The 22,031-nt window shown below is 45.2% G+C and overlaps 1 protein-coding gene across 2 annotated transcripts; it reads left to right on the top strand.

The window, feature by feature from the left end:
• The first annotated feature begins 2,442 nt into the window (after positions 1 to 2,442).
• On the top strand, positions 2,443 to 18,778 carry ABCF2 (ATP binding cassette subfamily F member 2). Of its 2 annotated transcripts, none has more exons than XM_074267456.1 (15): positions 2,443 to 3,311; positions 4,331 to 4,527; positions 10,290 to 10,502; positions 11,185 to 11,367; positions 11,467 to 11,638; positions 12,525 to 12,620; positions 13,280 to 13,382; positions 14,240 to 14,335; positions 14,426 to 14,545; positions 14,641 to 14,730; positions 14,957 to 15,067; positions 15,931 to 15,993; positions 16,625 to 16,753; positions 17,418 to 17,621; positions 18,251 to 18,778. In XM_074267456.1, the coding sequence occupies exons 2-15, from the start codon at positions 4,368 to 4,370 to the stop codon at positions 18,386 to 18,388; spliced, it is 1,878 nt and encodes a 625-aa protein (XP_074123557.1). In that variant the 5' UTR covers positions 2,443 to 3,311; positions 4,331 to 4,367; the 3' UTR covers positions 18,389 to 18,778. The 2 variants fall into 2 exon arrangements, with proteins under 2 accessions (XP_074123557.1, XP_074123558.1); XM_074267457.1 differs by having other exon boundaries at positions 3,300 to 3,439.
• Positions 18,779 to 22,031: the final 3,253 nt, after the last annotated feature.

Genomic DNA, 22,031 nt, shown 5'->3' on the forward strand with positions numbered 1-22,031 from the left:
ATGTTAGGAACCTGTGAGCAGTGTTCCACTTCCACTTAACCACTCTTATGGGGAATTGGCTCAAAACTTAGGTCAATTCCTACACAATATTAGTCCTATTCAGTTCACTTCCAAAGGCAGCATTAATGGACAAGTACTATACTTTTCTTAGTCACTGCTGAACTAGGGTTGAAAAGGTTACTCTGCTCCTCAGGGCATAAATTGGTACAACATGGCCTAGAACTAAGATCCTGGAACATTAAGTACAAAGATATTCTCCATAATTTCCAAACTCACAAGGTCAAAGAGGCTCAAGTCCTTTGGAAAAGAACAAATACAGATGCCAAAGATTCAGGATTATTTCTCAGGGACCACATGACCTCAGAGAAGAGCCTGAGATTTACTAGAAAACCTAAGCAAAAGTTCCCAAGATCATGTGAGAGCAATTGAGGTTTAAAAAAAGAAAAAAAGGTAGTGTTGGATGTTGATGAGATTTTTACATGTCTCTGAAACCAACCAAAGTGCCTCCACTTCACTTCATGTGATTAGCTGAGCCAATTACAGAATGTCTATGTATACCGAGCACTTCTCCAAGGCACTTTAACTTACATGTCATCAGCATTTTACCAGAGGCAATCTTGACATGAAGAGGATGCATCTGCTGAGCAATCTGATAGTGCCTGCACATGCTCCGGATGCCCAATACAGTACCTCTTTTTCTTATTCATATTTGAATGTTTTAGCTGTTTCCATTCCTAGCAAGGTGAATTTTGTTGAAACATAAAGTTCCAGAATTATAATAATATAAGTCTGGAAAGGTGGATTTGCATCATGTTCAATATACTTTTAAATGCCAAACAGAGGATTTTATATTTGATCCCAGAGGCAACAGAAAGGCGCTGGAATTTTTTGTAAAACTATTGCTATAGTTTGACCTCACCATTTGGAAAATCACTTCAGCAGGTGAAAATAGAGTGGAGAAAGACCTGAGAAAGTGAAATAAATCAACTAGGAAGACATTTTAACAGAACAAATGATAGATAAGGTATAGCTGTGTGAATGGAGAAGTGATCATGTTGAAAAAAAAATGATAAAATTTGGAAACTGGGTATGTGGATGTGTTAAAGTGAGAAATTAGATTTCAAACCTGGATACCGGAAAAAAAAAAGATAAACATTTGAAAGAGGGGTGGGGACTTTTGGGGAGAGATAATGCAGACTGGATGAGTGTCTGCTCATCCTCTGTATTCGGTACAAAACAAAAGGGAGGCTGTGGGATTTTCCCCCATTGGTCACTACCTGAAGTATGGATTTACCTTCTAGAGGTTTTTGCAATAGCCATTAGATCACTTATAGGACAAAATGTGGATATGATGTGGGTTAGGAGAGGAATTTCTACTGTGGGTCCCTATTTCTTGTTAGGCTATAACTGCCCTGAAGGGCAATGTCTAATACAGAATGGAGGAGATTGGGAACCGACACAGTGGGAGAGAACAGAGGAAGGCGTGCAGGTGGATAATGAGTGCAGAAGTATAGCTGTGTTATAGAAGTCTGGCTGCTCACACCCTTCGGAGTCATGCCCCTCAGCAAGCTGTAATCCCCATGTTGGAAACCACTGAAGCCAATGACCTGATTGCACACCCACTATCATCAAGAAATATTTATCGGACGTGTATGTGTAGGGTATTGTGCTCAGGCCTGGGAAATGAAATTTTAGTAGTGCATACACATAAACATTAGTAATATAAAGTGGTATAGCCCAAGGATTAAATGAATACCACAGAGCACACGTTCTAGAGGAACTGAGACTACTTCTTCCTTGGTCTTTGCATGTTCATTTTTCATATTTCATTTAGATGTACCGGGATAGCACAGCTATACATATTGGTTTACATGCCACTCCTTTCAGGTACATTACACGCTCAAGTATCTTGGTACCTTCGATGTCTGAGCTAGTTTTAGCCATCCTCCTTCAGCCATCATGGCCATTCCTACAGACTGCTATTGTCTGCCCGTTCTGCGGAGGAAGTCTTCCCATTTTCCATACTAATAGGCCTGTGGGTTCCTCCCAACCTGATTTAGCCCATCCGTTTGATTTGTTTTATCATGCTACAGCTTCTTGGGACCTATATTGGATTATTGGCTGTCCGGGAAGGGGGGAGGGAGAGGGAAGGGAGAGAAACTTGGAACACAAGCTTTCGCCAGGGTGAATGTTGAAAACTATCTTTTTATACGTTTTGGGGAGGTCCAGTAACAGCATTTAGCAAGTAAAGATGTGGGAGGGAAGAAAGCACCTTCCTCGGACACAAAGTCAGAGAGAGGAACCGATTTTGAGAAGAAACAGCAAGCTTGCCTTAAAAGGGGTGGGGATAGAGGAGAGCGCACAGAATGGAAAACGAGGGCAGGGGAAATTGGGGCCGCCCAGAGTGAAGGAGTTGGGAAAAGATTCAAGAACCACGGAAGTAGAACCGGAACGTGTGGCGAAGTAGGAGGACCAGAAAAGGGGCGTCCGAAGCCCGAGGGTTTGATGAGGCAGGAGGCCGCAGGTGACCTCATAGAGAACGCCGTCCCCTACGCCCCACCCCCAACGCCAACCGCGGAGGGTAGGAGCCTCGTAGACAAGAGGTGACAGATGCGCAGGAGGGAAGTGGAGGCTCGAGCTGCCGGAAACTGTTTCTAGAAGCTGGGCTTCTTAAAGCACAGAAGAGCCTAAGGGAAGCTTTTTTAGGCTCGGAGGGCCGGGAAGGCCCTCGACTAAATCTCATAATTATTTTAACACCTCGACTACTTCGGTTCCTGGTTCGGCTCTCCGCGACGCTCCGCCTCCCACTCCCCCAACCCCCCCCGCCCCCGTCCGCACTTTGTGTCGGCCCAGCTCACGCCAAGCGGTGGCTACTGGGAATGTAGTTGGACTCCTGTTAGACTCCTTCCTGGGAACTCCATTTCCCGACATCCCGCAAAAAAGAACTGAGGAAAGTGGGGGAGGACCTAAATACATCACACACACCTGTGCGCACATTCTGTTGGGATTTGCAGTTCCTGGGACCTAATGTCTGCCCACGAGCATGGGGAACGTTGGACTACAATTCCCAGAAAAGATTGCGCTTCGCCCTTAGATGACGTCATCGCGACTGCGCTGAGGCCTCTGGGAACTGCGGTAGTTCGCGTGCACGGCCCTATCCTTAGCCTGCCGCTCTGGGAAGACAACATTTCCCAGGTGGCTGCGCGGAAGCGCGCCGGGAGCAGGCGGGTTTTGTGATTGGCTGGCGAGCCGGCCGCACGCGGAGTAGCCGAAGCTGCTGTGTTGCGACAGAGGCCGAGCGGCGAGGCCCGGTGAGCTGGGGGAGGGGGTGCCGGTCGGTGAGGGCGGGAGAGTCGAACCGGGCCTGAAGGAAAGGCGAGGGATGGAGCGGGGAGACCACGGGAACGGAAAGGAGATGTGGGGGGGAAGAGGACGTCTGGTGAGGGACGGTTGGTGAGGGAAGAGAACCGGGCCGGGGCCGGGGGGGGGGGGGTGGTGCGGGAAGGAGGTGAGGGGAAGAGCGGAGAGAGGGGAGTTGGGGAAAGAGTTGTCGGAGGGGGAAGAGAAGTAGAGGAAATGTTCTAGAGAGTAGGGGGAAAGGAAGAGACCAGACAGAGGAGGAGTGGGGGAAAGGGGGAGAGACTTGCGGGTAGGAGGGATGGAGTTGGGGGAGGGGAGAAAGCGGAGAATGAGGGAGAAAGTGGGCAAGGAGGGGCACGGAGGGAGAGAGTGAAGGAGAGCTGGGAGACGGCAAAGTGAAAAGTGGGGATGGGCGGGGAGGGAGAAACGGAGGGGGGGAAGAATCAGAAGTGAATGAGAGAGGGCCAGGAGGGGGGTGCCGGAGAGAATCAGTGCAGGAGTGAGGCGGGGAACAGAGCAGGAAGGAAGAGCCGGCTGGGAGAAGTAGACAGGAAAGGATGGAATGAGAGACTTTTAAAAGGTGAAGTTAAAGGGGCAGTGCTGGGGAGAGCGGGAGTCTGTGGGGAGCTTGTGTCGCGGTGAGGTTCCCGACAGGGGGAGGACCGAGAAGCCGGCAGAATGGAGGGAGGGAGGGAGGCCGAGCTGGGTGGAGGAACGGAGCAGGGAGGGACCTTGGAGATGATGTGAACCCAAGGCCCAGAAAAATCCACTGACTTGCCTGTCACTGCTAAGTAAGTGGAAAAGCTGCGCCTCTAACCCTAATTCCCCTGACTCCAGATCTAGCGGAAGCAGCAAAGTCTTGGGCCCGAGGCCTGGAGGAGCCGCTAGGCCAGAGGTCCGGTAGGGGAAGGGCTCGCACCCCTGCGCCCTGCTCGTGGGTGGCTGAAGGTCTTTACCTTTGTCATGGCAGGTTACGCTGAAATAACTAACACCTGTGGCTCCTCACCATGCCCTCGGATCTGGCCAAGAAGAAGGCTGCCAAAAAGAAGGAAGCCGCTAAGGCCAGGCAGAGGCCCAAGAAGGGGCACGAGGAAAACGGAGATGCTGCCACAGAGCCCCAGGTGGTGGAGGAGAAAAACGAGGAAGCCAACGGCAAAGAAAGTTTGGGTAAGGGCGAACTTCCCTAATGGGAGCTCTGATAACTCCGAGTGCATGCGGGCGCCCACACCAAGTGCGTCAGAACCTCGGCTCTTGTCACAATGCGCCCACCTTGTGCCATAGATTCTGGGCCCCACTTTGGGTCAGTGACTTGTTGGGTGTCCGATGCCGGAGTGGCGCCTTCATCTGGGTACTCTCCCTTCTCTGCCTGTTGTTTTCACAAAGGATAATTCACTGAGCCCACATGGGGGCCTAGGTACTGGAGTATGTGTCACATGGAACCTTCCAGAAACTGTTGACCACATAGGAAAAGATGCCTTATGTTTGACCCTAGAAAGACTTGCTTTTCTCAGTTTTATTTTGTTGTTGATGTTTGTTTAGTTACTAAACAAGGGGTTCTCAAACTACGGCCCGGCCTGTGGGCCGGCCGCGGCCGCTGAGGACGTCTATGTGGCCCACGGGTTATGGCAAACGGGCTGAGGCGCGGAGACAGAGTTCGAGCTTTTGTTTTTACTGTAGTCCGGCCTCCCACAGTCTGAGGGACAGTGAACCGGCCTCTTATTTAAAAAGTCTGAGGACCACTGGTTTAGTGGCACTAAACTAAAGTCTGAAAAACATGAAAAGTTTCTCATTCTCCCTCCAATGTTCTAAGGAGTTTGGGGAGATGAAATACAAAAAGAATAACCAACTATATCAAAGTAATGTTTTAAGTAATTTCTGTTCAGGTTTTTACTTAATTACTTGAGAGGCACTGTGCTTTAATATAGTCTGTCTTTATTATTTGTATGATTTTGGATAAGTACTTAACTTCTAAATCAGTGCTCAGGCTGGCCTAAGACTAATTTGCAGAACGATTCCTTTCCCCATCACAGAAAGTTTCTCCTCATCAGGAGTTTCCTATGCCAATGAAGTTATAGATCCTTCCTACCCTCTTACTCCCACATTTGATCTATTCATTTTATGTGGAACTTCTCTCGTAACCAGTCTAAAGTTGTTACTTCTCACGGCTTCTCGCCTCTGCCTGAAATGACCATCCTTTTCCTCTGCAGTTATCTGAGTACTGTTACTTCATGGTCTATAAATATCTTCTCCTTTAATGAAGCCTTTTTCAACTACACCAGCCCACAGTAAGCTCTTCCTCATTAGATTCCTATAAAATGCTTATTACCCATACATGTTATTTGACACTTAGCAAATGCTTTCTTTTATTGTTTTGCTTTTTATATCATTTTTCCTTATCTAGATTATAAGTATCTTGAAGACAAGAACTAGATAGGGAGTTTCTTCTTTTTGCCTCTTTGTGTTCCACTTTTTTTGTTTTTTCCTAGCTCTGTACCCATGAAAGTACTTTGCACAATAGCTGTCTAATAAGGAGGATTAAAAAAAGTGGTACCGACAAGAAGCATTCAGGGGAGGAAGGGAAAAAGGAAAGAATGAGGGAGGAAAATAACTAGGGGATTCCTCCATTCTGGAACATTGATTGGGAGAAAACTAGAAAGGCATCAGGCCATGTAGTAAAAATGTTGGTGAAAGGGAATAATTTTTACTGCTGAATTTCCAAACCAGTGCCCCAAAAAGGCATTTTATTTTGCTTTTATATCACTAACCTAACCCTGGAAACCTGGCCTCCCTTCTTTAAGATGTCAGACAAGTCTTTAACTTAGTCAAGACATCTCTGAGATTTAAAAAAGGAGTGTGTGGGGGGGAGAAATTAAAAATTATAAAGCTCAAGATGGTCATTTCCATCCTATTCAACCCTTCTCCTAACTATTTGAGTGAGGATCCAAAGCAAAGATAAGGCTGGTTCTTCCTTTCAGGTTCTCCAACTTCTAACTAGCATCTTGGCCTAAGCTAGCTGTAGTATATTTGGCTTTAAATAATTGTTCCCATTTAAAAACTGGAAACTAGTCTTCAGTATAGCGCTCTCAATATTCACGATAGACTACAGATATCAAAACTGGCCTTTTTTTCTGGAAGTACTTACTAAGTTTTGGCAACAAAAAGCTTTCATTGGACCTTAGCGCTGGTCCATTTGATACTCAGGTAAGACTCATGCCTTGGATCCAATGAACATTTCATATCTAACCTGACAGTCTTATGCACTTTTTGGTAGTCATTTTCAGTTTGGTTCCCACTTCTCACAAGAGAGTTATCGCTTCCTAGAATCCCTTAGAATAATTCTATTTTATTCTAGTACCTTATGCTTCTAGTAATAGCATAAGCATTTTTGATCCACAATAACAGTCATCCCCAAACCATGGGGCAGAAAAGTTTTTTTGCCTAAATCAGAGAGCACATGGGTTACATAGAAGAAATGAGGGTGGCCAAATTAAGATGTGTCACTTGAAATAAAGGATAATGAAGCCCTCTCCTTGGGAAAGTGAAACTGTTATCTTGGATTGGTGTGGTCTTTAAAGCAATGTATACACATTGAATGAATTAGGAAATTTGACCACAAAGCTCTTCTTTGACCACAAAGAATCATTCCTCAGTCCCAGCCTTCTCTAAGAAGACAAAAATGTTATCAGATCTATGTCTGATTTTCTCTTACCACTTAGCCTCAAGTTGCTTCAGTACAATAAAGGCTCACATGTATTTAGTGCTTTTAATGTTTGCAAAGCAGTTTTTCCCATAACTCCACATTGTAGATGTAGAACAGGTATTATTCCCATTTTGCAGATGAGGAAAGTGAGCCTCTAAGTTAAGGTTAAATGACAGGTCCAGAGGCAGCTAGTTGGTACAATGGATAGAGCACCAGCCCTGATGTCAGAAGGACCAAGTTCAAATCTGGTCTCAGACATTTAACATTTTCTAGCTGTGTGACTCTGGGCAAGTCACTTAACCCCAATTGGCTCAGCCAAAAAAAAAAAACTGTCCGAGGTCAGACATCTAGTAAATATCTAAGGAGGAATTCAAATCATTTCCTGCTGCTAAAGCTATCATTTCCATTACTCTCTCCACTGCCTCTTCAAGGACTAGAACTAGGCTTCTTTCTAACTCTTGGAACTTCCCTTGTTAGCAACTATTTGGGTTACCATTTCTTTCAACACCCTTTTGGTCCTACCTTTCAGGCTGCCAAGGCCAAGTCTTTTCTCAAGCTCCCCATGATGTTTGGGAGTGACTCTGGGCTGTATTCATATCATCAAATTTGAGTTTGCCAGCTAGTCTTTCTCAGGAAGCAGAGCATGGAAAAACAAAAGAACCATCAAAGAGAATCATCGTTACTCTTTTTTGATTTGTATTCTCTCTGGAAAACAGCTGAACCAAAATATAAGTAGGAATGAATGTGATTTATTCAGGGACCAGTGAAGAAATGGCTAGGACAAGAGGATGTGTGTTAGGGAATAGTGAGGGAAGAGATGAGAACTAGCAGGCAGGATAATGTTGATCTATCATTCTCCTCTTGAGGGGGTGGTCTGACCCTGAGCAAAAAAATGACCCAGGGATCATGGATTCATAACTAGAAAAAAGAGGGATCTGGGGAGCAGCTCTTAAAGGGGCTTTGATCATTTTCTTAAATCTAATTTAAGATTTAAATTATTAAATTTGACTGTACAAGTCGAGACATCATCCCATGATGTTATTGATCCTCTTTGAAAATAAAGGATGAACAACAACAATCCCCAAATAGACTTTGGAACTCATAGATCTAATTCATCTAAGCAGACCATACTCTTCCTTCCCACCCCAACTTCCATCATCATTCCCCACCATTGGATAGCTTCTCTTTCCAAAGTATATAAAAACTGCAAAAGTGGCCAGCTTGGGGATTTTGAGAATGAGCAGGTGTCCTACATCTATTCCTCTCTCTCAGGAGCTTACATTTCCAGTTCAAATCTTTGTCTGATGATTGTAAGCTGCTTTCTCCCTGACTTTGTTGTCTCCCGGGCCATTGGTAGTGCCAAGGCATTTAGTATGATGATGTCATCAGTGTCAGTCTCAGTATTATCAAAAATCTTGATGATAATAGTAGATGACATTTATATAACACTTTAAGGTTTATAAAACACTTTTTAAAAATAAATTTTAGGGGCAGCTAGGTGGCGCAGTGGATAGAGCACCAGCCTTGAATTCAGGAGGACCTGAGTTCAAATCTGGTCTCAGACACTTAACATTTCCTAGCTGTGTGACCCTGGGCAAGTCACTTAACCCCAGCCTCAAAATAAATAAATAAATAAATACATAAATACATAAATAAATTTTAATGTATATAACAACTCTGGGGGAGTTCATTCTATAGTTAGTATTGTCCCAATCTGGTGGAGAAGAATGATACTCAGCATTGTGGATTAATCTGCTAGTCAGTTTGGAGGTGGAATTTGAACCTAAATCTTTCCTTTGAAGTTCAACTTTTTTTTTTTTTTTAATTGTATAACAAAGCTTTCATTGTAGGCTCCCTCACATTTCTTTGAATTTTCTTCACATCTTTATTAAATTTTATCTTGCCCCTCTAGGGCCTCATCTTCTCATAGCAGATTAGTTCTATTATCTTCGGCAATTGTGTTTCTGGAGCACTTATTTTCTAGCTCAGCCCCCTCTCCTTTTCTATACTTATTAGTCATCCTCTAAGATGACTCTTCACATTCATGTTGTTTTCTTACTTTCAAAGCATTTTTATATCCATTCTTTTTATTTGATTCTTGAAGAGAAGCCAAGAACCCCCAAGGTAGGTGGGGCAGGCATTAGAATATCCCTCATTGAAGTGGCAGTGTGATTAGGGAGTAGAATACTGGACTAGTGTCCAGGTCATCTTGCATGAATTGATTATGTGACTCAGGATAAAGAACTTTACCTTAATGAGCCCATCCTAAAGGGGTTGGATTAGATGATTATTAAAATGTCTTCCACTTCTTAAGGTTCTCTGACTGTAAAAAACAAGAGATGCCCAAAGGTAAACTGGCTGAGGTCACCCAACTAATTAATAAAAAAAAATTAGCACTAGCTCCTATGCTTCTGGATTGCAAAGCTAATATTCTTTCCACCAATAGAGGCAATAATGCCTCTTCCAAACTTTCTCATCAGTTTTCCTACCAGACCCCATTTCTCTTTGTCCAAGAAAATTTCAAACAGTTTCTCTCTTTGCCCATCAAAATAATGATTTTAAAACTTAAAGGGGTGAATAGGCTGTCCATAACCCCGACACTGCTTCAGGGACCATCTTTGGAGGTCATTTTGGCTCAGATAATATAAAGGAGCAGTAACTCTATGAGTCACAAGAAATGAGCCACCATCTGGTAGTGTGGGCCCCGTTGTTGACCCTGGTTTTTTCTGTAGAAGTTAAATATAGTCATTTCCTGCTCAGCAGGAGAGTGATGGCACCAGCGGTGATAAGCTCCTTTTGTGTCCCCTTGGTGGGGACTGGTCTCTTCTTGGAATCCCTGCCTCCTTAAGTTGATGAAGCCATGGCCGTGGCTGTTAGCATCTGCTGAAGAACAGATGAAGTGTATCAACCCTTCCCTCAAGGAACTTAGATTCTGGTTAAGGGACTTTTAACATGCATAAAAATAATTATGCAAGTGATGATGAAATAAATGCAGTGGAGAGGTCGCTTGGTACAGTGAGATGAGGCTCTGTTCATCTCCATGACTGAAGCCAGAGAAGTCAGGCATCGAATGTAAATAAAGTCATGTTGGAGAGCACTATGTCCAGGTTCTAGTGTGTGGGCTTCGATCCAGCAGATGATTTTCATCACTGCTAGACCTTGTAAGGCTGCTGGACAGGAGTCTGGGAGCAGGGGTGCTTAGTAATCATTCTTCCCCTGCTGTCCATAGAGGTGGATTTGCTGACTAAGGAGCTGGAAGACTTTGAGATGAAGAAAGCTGCTGCCCGAGCTGTCACGGGAGTCCTGGCCTCTCACCCCAACAGCACTGATGTCCACATCATTAACCTCTCGCTCACTTTCCATGGCCAAGAGTTACTCAGTGACACAAAGCTGGAACTGAACTCAGGGCGTCGCTACGGCCTCATTGGTCTAAATGGAATTGGTGAGGCTCCGGAATGGTGAGAGATGTCTGGTCCATTGCTTTGTCAGCCAGCAGGACTAGAGGGTATCTACTGTAGAGCTGGGGTGCTAGGCACTGGGGAGGAGGCAGAGGTGACCAGGGATTTCTTCTGCCTTCAGGGCCCTTACAAAGAGGCAACTGAACAGTAGTAGGCAGAGCATAACAAGTTCTAGGAAACTGGCATAGGCAGTGTTTGTGAGTGAGAAGAGAGAAAATTTGAGGCTGAAGTAGCCAAGGGAAGTTTCCTCATGTATTTCTGGGAGGAGGGGGAGCTGGGTCCTTTAAGATGGCTAAAGTGAGATAAGCAACAGATAAGTGAGTGGAGGCAGTGTTTGCAGTTGTAGGGAGGAGTGTCCCTTCTGGGTGAAGCAGAAACCCAGCTTGGTTGTGAGAGATAAGTGGCAGCCAGAGTATATCCTGTCTCCTGCTCCCTTCTCAAGATTCTTCTGGGGCAGCTAGGTGGCACAGTGGATAGAGCACCAGCCCTGAATTCAGGAGGACCTGAGTTCAAATGTGGTCTCAGACACTTCACACTTCCTAGCTGTGTGACCTTGGGCAAGTCATTTAACCCCAGCCTCAGAGAGAAAAAAAACAACAACAAGAATAAAGACTTAAAAAAAAAAAAAAAAAAAAAGATTCTTCTAAATGTCTCCTTCACCTTCAGGAAAATCCATGCTGCTGTCTGCTATTGGTAAGCGGGAAGTGCCTATTCCAGAGCACATTGATATCTACCATCTGACTAGGGAGATGCCCCCTAGTGACAAGACACCGCTGCAGTGTGTGATGGAGGTGGATACAGAGAGGGCCATGCTGGAGAGAGAGGCTGAGCGGCTGGCCCATGAGGATGGTATGGACCTCGGGTAAACTTGAGTGGGAACCCACAGTGAATAAAGGTGGTGCTCACTAAGATCCTTAGAGTTATAGACTGTCCTTCCCCCACTTGTAGCTGAATGTGAGAAGCTGATGGAGCTCTATGAACGATTAGAGGAGCTGGATGCCGACAAGGCAGAGATGAGGGCCTCACGGATTCTACATGGTTTAGGCTTCACACCTGCCATGCAACAAAAGAAACTCAAGGACTTCAGTGGTGGCTGGAGAATGAGAGTTGCTCTTGCCAGGTGGGTCCCTCCCTGCTTCAGGCCAGCCTAATTTCCTTAAGGCACATCACCACCATCTGTCACTAGTTTCTTAGGGTTGAACCCCAACCACTCTTTGGAGACAGTTGTCTTAGGACAAGGGTCAGCAATGAGGTACATCAAATGAGGAATGATTTTAATTACAGGTTGTGGGGTTATGGCGAGAGGGTTGGGTGGATAACAGACTTTATCAGGACAGAATTTTAAAGGCCTCTTTTCTTCTCTGGTATTTCCTTCCAGCCTCTCTTCCCCTTTTCTGTCTTGTGTCTGATTCTTAATAATCTGTGCTAAATAATTGACAAAAGTGCTTAACTTAAGGTATTTACTCTCTCCTTTCATGCTACCTATTGGAGGCTCCAGGACCTTCCTAGTGATATTCAAAGAGCTATTTTAGAATGACCACCTACCAACTCATGATTTGGAACATGAGTGGGGAAGGAATTCTAAAATCCATCTCTCTGCCTCTAGGCAGAAGTACACTTTAGTTAGGTCTCCTTAGGAGAGGTGTCCACTCTAGGAATGGAGTCCTATGGCCTCCCTGTTATTGGGGGCATAAGGGGGTGCCTTCGGCTGTCCCACTTTATTTTTCATGTCCCTTGTGGGGGTGGAGACTTGTAAGAGAAGCCTCAGCATTTTTATTAGTCCTCTGGAGACTCCCTTCTCCAGCCTAAATAATCCCTTTGTTTAAAAATCTTCGTGTCCAGTCCTGTGATCATTTCTGTCACTCTCTTAGACTTCCCTATTCTACCCTTCTTTCTAAGGCTGGGGAACCACCAGCTGCCTCTGGGACTCCCCCCGGCCTCTGTGTGTTTATGTCCCCAGCACCAAGTGTAATAAGCACCTCTCTTGTTCCTCTTCCCTCCCCCAGAGCCCTTTTTATCCGCCCTTTCATGCTGCTATTAGATGAGCCCACCAACCACCTGGACCTGGATGCCTGCGTTTGGCTGGAAGAAGAACTGAAGACGTAAGAGGGTGTGCTTGTGTGTGGATGGTTATGGTAGGGGAGGATGCTAGGGCTGGATTGGTAACTTTGTGCCATGGAACCCTCTTGGCAGACTGATGTAAAGCTTATGGGCCCTTTTTCAGAATAATGGAAATATATAAAATAAAATATGTAGGATCAAGCTTCTTTTAATATTAGAAAGATAAATCCATGGTTCCCAGGCTAAAAACCCATGTGCTGGGGAGAAGATCAGAAGCACACCTTCCGCAAATTAGAAGCAGACTCGGGAGGAGCTTCTGTATAAGATTTTGGATTCAATTTGAGGTCTTCTAGTAAAAGGAATAAAGAAGACTCCTGGTGAGGCCTAACAAAGTCCCTGATTATATAGATACTACGCTACATTTGGAAATGATTTTGGTCAATGTTTTCTACACTCTCCCCCTAGTTTATCAAAATCTAATAACTTCTGTGTTCTTTCATCCATCCTACTTTCCTCCCAGCCCAGGCAGCTGTCTATCCATAGCCACTTCCACATTTTTTTGTGTGTATGCATACATATCCAACCCAGCTGTCTTTTCTTTTGCTTCATTGATTGCTACCACCTCCACCTGCCTGATTTTTAAGAAAGTGGTTAAGGAAAATAAAATTTGGCCTCCTTCATGAGTTCTTTGGCTTTTCAGCTTCAAGCGAATTCTGGTCCTCGTCTCCCATTCCCAGGACTTCCTGAATGGTGTTTGTACTAATATCATCCACATGCATAATCGGAAGCTCAAGTATTACACAGTGAGTGGGCTCCTGCAGCCCCATTGGGGTGACTTCTTTGGGTTCAAGCATGTTATAGAGATTTGTTTTTGCTTTTATCCATCTTTTGTTTTTACATTATCTTCATTTTCTAATATACCTCTTCTTTCCCCCTTTTAATGAACTATCTGTAACAGTTTTTTTGTTCAAGACATATTTTTAAAAACGCTCAAAACTTTCCAGTTCTTCCTTACCAGAAAGCACTGGACATAAGTCCTAATCTTCCCATCAGAACAAAAGAACAAAGACGAGAATCTTGTCATCTTATTTTTAAAGGCTGTTTACTCATGTCCATGATACAGAAAATCAATTCTTTTTGGCTATGCTGTGCCCTGGGCTAGGTGATAGGAAAGGCTATTGTTCTTTGGGTGAATATTGAGTTTTTTCACTGCTTTCCCACAGTATTTGCCATGCTGTCTGCTTAGCAGTTGTCCTCAAGTCTGTAGATTTCCAAACATAAAGCACTTCCCTCTCTTTTTTGTTGTATAGTTGTTCTTTAATTGTGGCAGCTCCTTTTGACCCTATTTGAAATTTTCTTGACAAAGGTATTGGAGTGGTTTGTCATTTCCTTCTCAGCTCATTTTACAAATGAGGAAACTGAGGCAAACAGTGTTAAGTAATTTGGCAGGTTCACATACCTAGTAAGTTCCTGAGACCAGGTTTGAACTAGATTTGTCTTCCTGACTCCAGGCTCAGCGCACTGTCTACTGGGTCACTTAACTGCCCCCTCTTTACTTGCTGTATATTCTCGCTTAGCTAGAGGCAGAACAGTCCTTCCCCTGGCCTCTGACCTACCTGAGTGAATACAGCTGCCTGCTTTATCCACTTCATTCCTGCAGGGTAATTATGACCAGTATGTGAAGACGCGACTAGAACTGGAAGAAAATCAGATGAAGCGTTTCCACTGGGAACAGGATCAGATTGCTCACATGAAGGTATGAAAGGCAGTGGCTGCCTAAAGAAGCAACATGGGGGGAAGGAGAGGAAAGCAGGCCCTTCACTGAAGTGACCCCGGTCTGTTTCAGAACTACATCGCTCGGTTTGGTCATGGCAGTGCTAAGCTGGCCCGGCAGGCGCAGAGCAAGGAGAAGACACTACAGAAGATGATGGCCTCAGGCCTGACGGAGAGGGTGGTTAGCGATAAGGTAGAGGCTGCGGGCTTTGGCCAGGTGTTACTGGTGGCAAGCGGGAGGGAAAGGGGCCTAGACCTCAGCCAGCATTCTCTGCTTCTACTCCCTAGACACTTTCATTTTATTTCCCGCCGTGTGGGAAGATTCCTCCACCTGTTATCATGGTGCAGAATGTGAGCTTCAAGTACACAGATGATGGGGTGAGTTCAGACTGGGAGGTTGAGAGGCCATGGTGGGGAAAACGAAGAGGAAGGAGACTGTTCCTTCCAGATCATCACTGATACCCCTTAGAGAAGAGGAGGGGTTTGAGATATGCCATCTGGGGAGGGACTGGTGAAGATGTGCTAGTCTCTCATCTGTGGTCTGGAACCTGCCACAGTGGGATGGGAAACTGAAGTGTCTGTTTTTCCTGCACACACATGACAGCCCTGCATCTATAACAACCTGGAGTTTGGGATTGACCTGGATACACGTGTGGCTCTAGTGGGGCCCAATGGAGCTGGAAAGTCGACTCTGCTCAAGTTGCTAACAGGAGAGGTAGGATCACAAGGGTTACACTGGATGGGTGTCTACTTGGGAGAAAGGAGAGGCTTTGTGGGCTTAGGAGGCCATCTCTGTGAGTGCTCAGAGGGCTAGAGATTATAGGGCAACAATCCTCGATGACTTGGGACCTACCCTCATTGTGTTCTGGCTACCACAGTCCTGTTTCACCTAGGCTCCTCTCTATCAAGAGCAGGATTTCTTTTGTGGTCCACAGATAAGATTTCAAGGGGTCACTCACCTTGAATGAGAAAAATGACATGTCTCACTATAATTGATTCCTTTTGTAATCCTGCATGCTTTATTTTATACGTTTAAAATGTCATTCTGAGAAAAGGGGGTCTATTAATTGTTCACTAAACATCTAAAGAGTTCTGTAATTGAGAAATTTCCCCCAAATATCTGGATGATGGAGGGCTACTTGAGGTTCTTTAGCCAAGAGTAAGATTTGAGGGGAAGAAATGAATGAGGTTTGCTCAGATTTGCATTACTGATATGAGTGTATTTTCAGAAAACAGCTGGTTTTTATTCTAAGAGCAACAGACAGGAAGTTATCATTGCTTTAATCAGAATAGAGAATCCTATGTATTAGGGTAGGAGAGAGACAGACAGAGACTCTACTGAGAAATGGTGTGCTGTCTGTCTTGTCTTCCTTATTTGTATGTCTCCTTGGGATAGGGAAGTGGAGGTTAGGATTTCTTTCAAATATGTTGAGGATGGCCAAGATACAAACATAACTATGGAGCTTCATTGTGTTTAATTGTGTGTTTGAAGAGCCTCATTAAGGGGCTATAGCAGGGGGAGGGGGTGTCTCTTGGGCGGGAAGTTTTATGTGTTGTGCCTTGTCTGTGTTCTTTCAGCTACTGCCCACAGATGGGATGATTCGGAAACACTCTCACGTCAAGATTGGCCGCTACCATCAGGTACAAGGAGATGGGAAGGAGCATTTACATGGTGCCTGCTAAGTGTGCTAGGCATGCCCAGTGCTTAACAAAGGTTCTTATTCATCCTCACAGTAGCCCTGTGATGTAGGTGCCCATTTTACAGTCTAACAGAAGTTAGATGTCATTTAAAGACTTGTCCAGGAGCACATGGATTTGAACTCAGGTCTTCCTGACTCCAAGCCTGCTGTTCTATCCACTGTGCCACCAGCCGCCTAAGGCAAAGCTTTTTAAACTGTCCATCATGACCCCATGTGAGGGTCATGTAACTGAATGTGGCTTATTATCAGTTAATGTTTGATTTATGAAATTATTTTATATACCTATATCCCTGAGGTAGCATAAAAATTTCTGAGGTGAAAAGGGGTCATGCGTGGAAAAAGACAGATCTCTGTCTGATTATCCTTGACTTTTCTGCCTCCCCAATAAGGGATGTACACAGTTTATCTTGTCTGTTCTTTGGTCACCTATGCCATAAAGACCCAAAGACAGCATGCAGCTTGTTGTCCCTTAGACAGGAGACCTCAGGGTTCAAGGCCCCAGATTATCCTTTCTAGGATTTGACTCAGAAAGGGCCTTTAACACTTGCCTTATTGCTGTTCTCCGCATGTAGCATTTACAAGAGCAACTGGACTTGGATCTGTCCCCCTTAGAATACATGCTGAAGTGCTACCCAGAGATCAAAGAAAAAGAGGAGATGAGGAAGATCATTGGTCGATATGGCCTAACTGGGAAGCAGCAGGTGAGCGAGGATGGCCCTCTGGGAACTGAGGGAATCCGGACCCATATGGATTATGGGCGTCATGTCCTGAACTCTATCATTCTGCCAGATCCTCAGACTCTTGGTGAAATTCTTTTATAAAAAACCCAACTGCAACAACAGTAACACTTTATAGATGTTAGCTATCTGTTGTTCTCCCTTCTCCAGATAAGAGAGAAGACCAAGTAACAGGGAAGGAACATAACTGTCTTCAATGTTTCATCTTGTTTTAGGATCATGAGTTTTCCATCCTAGTTTAAAGTTTTAAAATGGGATGTATGGTGGGAAGGGCTTGATACCTTCATTCTCTGCACCTCATGTTGTGTTCCCTCAGGGTAGGGGCCTGATGGAAAAAGGATAGCAAAAAACACAGATATTTGCAGTAATCTTCTGTAAGTGGGCTGTGGTTATGAAGGGAATCAAACTCCTAGATTCAGAGCCAGGATTGGAAACTTAGTGCTGCCCGAGCCAGTAGCTTGGATATTGAGGAGAAGTCTGTCCCAGGAGTCGCGCCACCTGGGTTTCTAACTCCTGAACAATTTTTAGCTCCAAATTAAGAATTGTGGGCCTAATCTGACATTGGCACGGTGCTGCCAAGCATTGCACCAGGGTCTGTGGAGATCTCAAAGGGTTGTGGTCCCGACAGGTGAGCCCGATCCGGAACCTTTCAGATGGGCAGAAGTGTCGCGTGTGCCTGGCTTGGCTGGCTTGGCAGAACCCCCACATGCTCTTCCTGGATGAGCCTACCAACCACCTAGACATCGAGACGATAGATGCTTTGGCTGATGCTATCAATGAGTTTGAGGGTGGCATGATGCTAGTCAGCCACGACTTCCGGCTCATCCAGCAGGTGGGAGCATGGGACGGGAGGGTACAGTCATTCCTAAAGAGGCTTCAGTGGAAAATTTGCTTTTCTTGGGAGGAAGAAATCTAGAGTTCCTTCTCTGACCACTTTAAATTTGGAGACATAGGTATAGATAATTTTATCTATAAATAATAGTCACTTAGTCTGTAAATAAGTCACTTATACCCAGGGTCACTCAGTCAGGAAGTGTTAAGTGTCTGAGACCAGATTTGATTTCAGGTCCTCTTGATTTTGGGCTGCTTCTCTATCCACTGCCCCATAGCTGCCCTATCTGACTACTTTGTTGAGGAGGAACTGTCTTCTCTGGAGGCTTTTGGTCTATGGGGAAAAGAAAGGGGAGCGCTAACAATTGGGATCATGAATTAGTGAAGAAGGATCATAGAATTGTAGATAACATGTATAGCTCTGGAAGCCATCAGAGGTCATCTTCGTCATCCTAGAGAGGTTTAAGTGTTTTGCCTGTGATTTATACAACTAGTAAAAATAGCTGGCAAAGCTGGAGTTTGAGCCTTGGGCACCATGTTCCCTTCTGCAGAGAGGTGACTTGACTGTGCCTTAGAATAGAGGCAATCCTAATTTGTTGGACTGACAGCTGACAGCTGTGATTCTTTCAGGTCGCCCAGGAGATCTGGGTCTGTGAGAAACAGACAATCACTAAGTGGTCTGGTGACATCCTGGCTTACAAAGAACACCTGAAGTCCAAGCTGGTGGACGAGGAGCCCCAGCTCACCAAGAGGACCCACAATGTGTGAGCTGGCCAGCACAGGTTTGGGTCAGGACTCTAGATCATCTGCTCCCCTGACCAGCCACCCAGGACTGGAGCCCGGGCTGCGCTCTCACCTCACTGCAATATTCCTCATCCCTCGCCATCACTTCCCTTTCCCTTCCCATTTCTTCCCTGTTCCTGCCTTAGTAGCACTCTGACCTCTACAGACAGTAATTGTCTGTGTCCCAGCCTCTCTGCTCACCTTTATCCACGTCTGGACCACAGTTGGCTGTCCTCCCTCCTCCCATATTGTTTACCTTATCCATGCCTGGATGTGGATGCAGTCAGGGTCACCTGGGGGCAGTGCCGGGCCCAGCCCTCACAGCTGGGCCCCAGTGAAGGGAATCTGGGCTCCAGGAGATGTGAGGAGGGCCCCCACTCCTCCTCTGCTCTTCCCTCCCCTTCTGCTTCTTATTCCCTTCTGCTTCCGATTCAGAGGTAGGGACTGGGGCCCTGGTCCTGGTCCTGGTCCTGGTTGGTTTTTAAAGAATTATTTAACAGTGTAACTACCAGATCTGCCTGACACCCCTATAAAGCGTCCAATAAAGAAAAAGGAAAAAAAGCCACAGCCACACTTTGCTTCCTTGGCATGGGTACTGTTCCCTTCTCCAGCCCAGCTCCCAACACGGAGACCCTAGTCCCTACTGTAGTATGGGGCCCAGAGAGGGATCTGAGGACAGAGAGGACACCAAAGGGGACCAAGCCAAGGGTGGCCCTGAGCAGGCTGAGTGTTAGGAGCGAGAGTGAGCGGGATTCCCTGAGCCTTTGGCCTGGGAGAGTTGTTAGGATGCAGTGCTGTGGAGGGAGTCCTGGTCAGAGCAGCTAGTGGCAGGCGCCCCAGGCCTGTGCAAAGACCATCCCTTTGGACTCTTCTTTTATTAATGTCATTTCAAACATCTGGCCTGCTGGCAGCAATGCTCTTCAGGACTGCTTAACTCCAGGGGCGGCTGTGAACTGGCACCCTCTCCAACTGCCCCCTTTCCTCCCTCCATCAGAAGCCATCTTACTGTTAGAAAGGTGCCAGGCAGCCCCAGCTCAGGCCTGGTCTTTATGGTTGAGTCTGAGCCTGGGGGAGGGGCCTGCCCTCAGAGATCTGTTCCTCTCAGGGGGAGATGGGGTTTGGGGGACTACCCTGGTGCCCACGGAGCCATCTGAAAGACCCTCGGGCTGAATCAAAGGAGGCTTTGGGGAGAAGGTGGGGTTTATGCCAGTAGTTAGGGCTGTATGAGGTTTGGAGAGGCAGAGCAGTGAGATGTTTCTCCAGGGGAAGGGGAGCTAGGACAAGGGGAAGAAGTTAGAATGAGGAGGTGGACCAGGTGGATGAAAGGCCTTGGGGCAGGATAAATAACTGTCTTCTTTGCCCTTGATAGGCTCAGAAGGGACTTTTCCTGGGACTTAAGGAACTTTCCCTCAAAATTGGCTGTGAGTGCTGAGAGTCGGGCCTCTAGTTTGAGAGAACCTTGAATGTCATTCAGTGTAGCCCCTTTCATTTTATAGAAAATGGACCCAGACCCCAAGATCACACAATAAGCTGGCATTAGGACTCCAGATCCTCTTCACTGCACGCTCAGTGCTCTTTTTCACTAGGCTTCCCAGGACCCTCAGGATCTTAACTTCTACAAAGAGAACCACATGGGGCTGAGAACTTTCTCAAAAAATGTTTTCAATGATAACCTGAAATTCTGTTATTTACAATTGATTCCTTTAGGATCAGCATTGCCCTCTTCCTGTTAAATCCTTGAACATTAAGCCCCTAATCTGGTGTGTTAAATTTCCAGAACCTATAATGAGATTCCCACCCACACATACACACCTTAAAAGAAATTTGCACTTTTTGCAATTCTAAAACAAAAACTGGGGCTCCTTGACCCTTGGTCCCAAGCTGAAATTAGGAAATCAGTCCAGTTATTGTCTGCATTTTCCCCTTTTCTCATTTTGTCCTTCATTCCTTCTTTCCATCCTTCTTCCCCAAGGCTCCACTTCTAGGGTTTCATGCTTTCATGCTCTCTCAAGTCTCTTAAATCAGTAAGTAAAAGAACAGATAATGCATCCATGCTAAGGTTTGATGGTTAACAAAGTGCCACTGTATCAGTCTGCCTCTCAAAGTAGGTGGGATGTGAAGAATGTAACATGTGAAATTTAAAGGCTGTACACATTGGAGATGAGAAGAGACACCCCAGGACATCCTCTTGTTGCCCCTGCTTCTGTACCTGTACCTGTAGATGTCCTAGTCATCTGTCTGGTCCTGCCATGCCTTCAAAGCCTTCCCCACTGCTTCAGGCCAGAAGAGTTCTGTCCTGGCCCACAAGCCTTTATTAGTATTCTAGGTTACTGAGCGCTCAGTTGCTCTCCAGTTGTACCAGGTGCCTTAGTTTTGCCTCCCTAGGTAGATTGTAAGCTTGAAAGTAGAGACAATAGCTTTTGCTTCTGTATCCCTGAATAGCACATGCTTGGCACGTAGTAGGTATTCAGTAAATACTTGATGTACTGTTGATAACACTAGCTGGTTTATGGACTTGAGGCATTTGATAAATGCACTAAGAGCCCTTTGTGAAAGGGGAGAAAACGCCTGGCGAGCAGGAGGAAATTGTTGTACCCTCCCATAGCAAGATTTGGAAATGGTTCCTCCTGACTACAAAGACAGGTACTATAATACACCCTAGGAGAAAATTACAAATTGGCCCAAGCATTCTGGAGAACTGTTTGGAATTACAGGACAGTTTCAAATCTTATCCTATTAGGCACGTACCCTATGGAAGTCAAAAAAATAGAATGATTCCATACACATCAAAGTATTAATAGCACTTTTTTATGGTAGTAAAGAACTGGGGGGGAAAAAAAGACAACTGTTAATTGGGAATAACTAAGTTATGGTATACCAGAGGAATCTTAAGAATTGATTACTAATGAAGAGCTCAGAGAAGCATGGGAAGACAAACTGATGCAGACTGAAGAATCAGGAAGATAGATACAATGGCTACAACATTGTAAATGGGAAAAATAAACCATCAAATTGCCATATAATTATGACAGCATTTGGCACCAGAGAAAGAGAAAAACCGACCTCTCTCTCTGCATAGTTGGGGAGTATAAGGGTGGAACACTATACTAAATTTGATTGATGTGTGGTTTTGCTGTATTTTTTTCTTTTGTTACAGAGGTGATTAGTTGGGTAGGGGAAGAGGGAAGGCTATTTTCCAAAATGGTGATGTTTAAAAAAAAAAAAAAAGATAGCAATAAAAAAAATTTTTAAAGGAAGCAATAGTTCCTCCTGTCACTGTTTTCTGCATGCTTTTGTCTCATCACTAATGTTTTTGACTTGACATTACAAAATAATTATAGAATAAGAGCTAGCATTTAGCACTTTAAACTTTACAAAACACTTTACATATTCATTGCACCTTGAGTATGTACTACAGGTATTCTCATTTTTGCAGATGAAGGAATTAAAAATTGCACTATTCTACCTTAAATGACACCTGTGGTCTCACAGCTGAGCATAGTGGGGAGTCAAACTCTTGTGTCATGTTCTAAACCAGGCATTTCTGCCACAATATCAGGCTATCTTCCACACACCATCATTGCCAACAATAGGTCCCAGGCCAAATCCCAGTTGGTCACTGTTTGGG

The sequence above is a fragment of the Sminthopsis crassicaudata genome, chromosome 5 (genome assembly GCF_048593235.1).
Source record: "Sminthopsis crassicaudata isolate SCR6 chromosome 5, ASM4859323v1, whole genome shotgun sequence".
Lineage (NCBI taxonomy): Eukaryota > Metazoa > Chordata > Mammalia > Dasyuromorphia > Dasyuridae > Sminthopsis > Sminthopsis crassicaudata.

Coding starts and splice junctions, on each gene's coding strand:
- ABCF2 (XM_074267456.1), top strand. CDS start 4,368: ATGCCCTCGGATCTGGCCAAGAAGAAGGCTGCCAAAAAGAAGGAAGCC. Junction 4,528..10,289: donor CAACGGCAAAGAAAGTTTGG/GTAAGGGCGAAC, acceptor TGCTGTCCATAG/AGGTGGATTTGCTGACTAAG. Junction 16,754..17,417: donor GCCTAACTGGGAAGCAGCAG/GTGAGCGAGGAT, acceptor TGGTCCCGACAG/GTGAGCCCGATCCGGAACCT.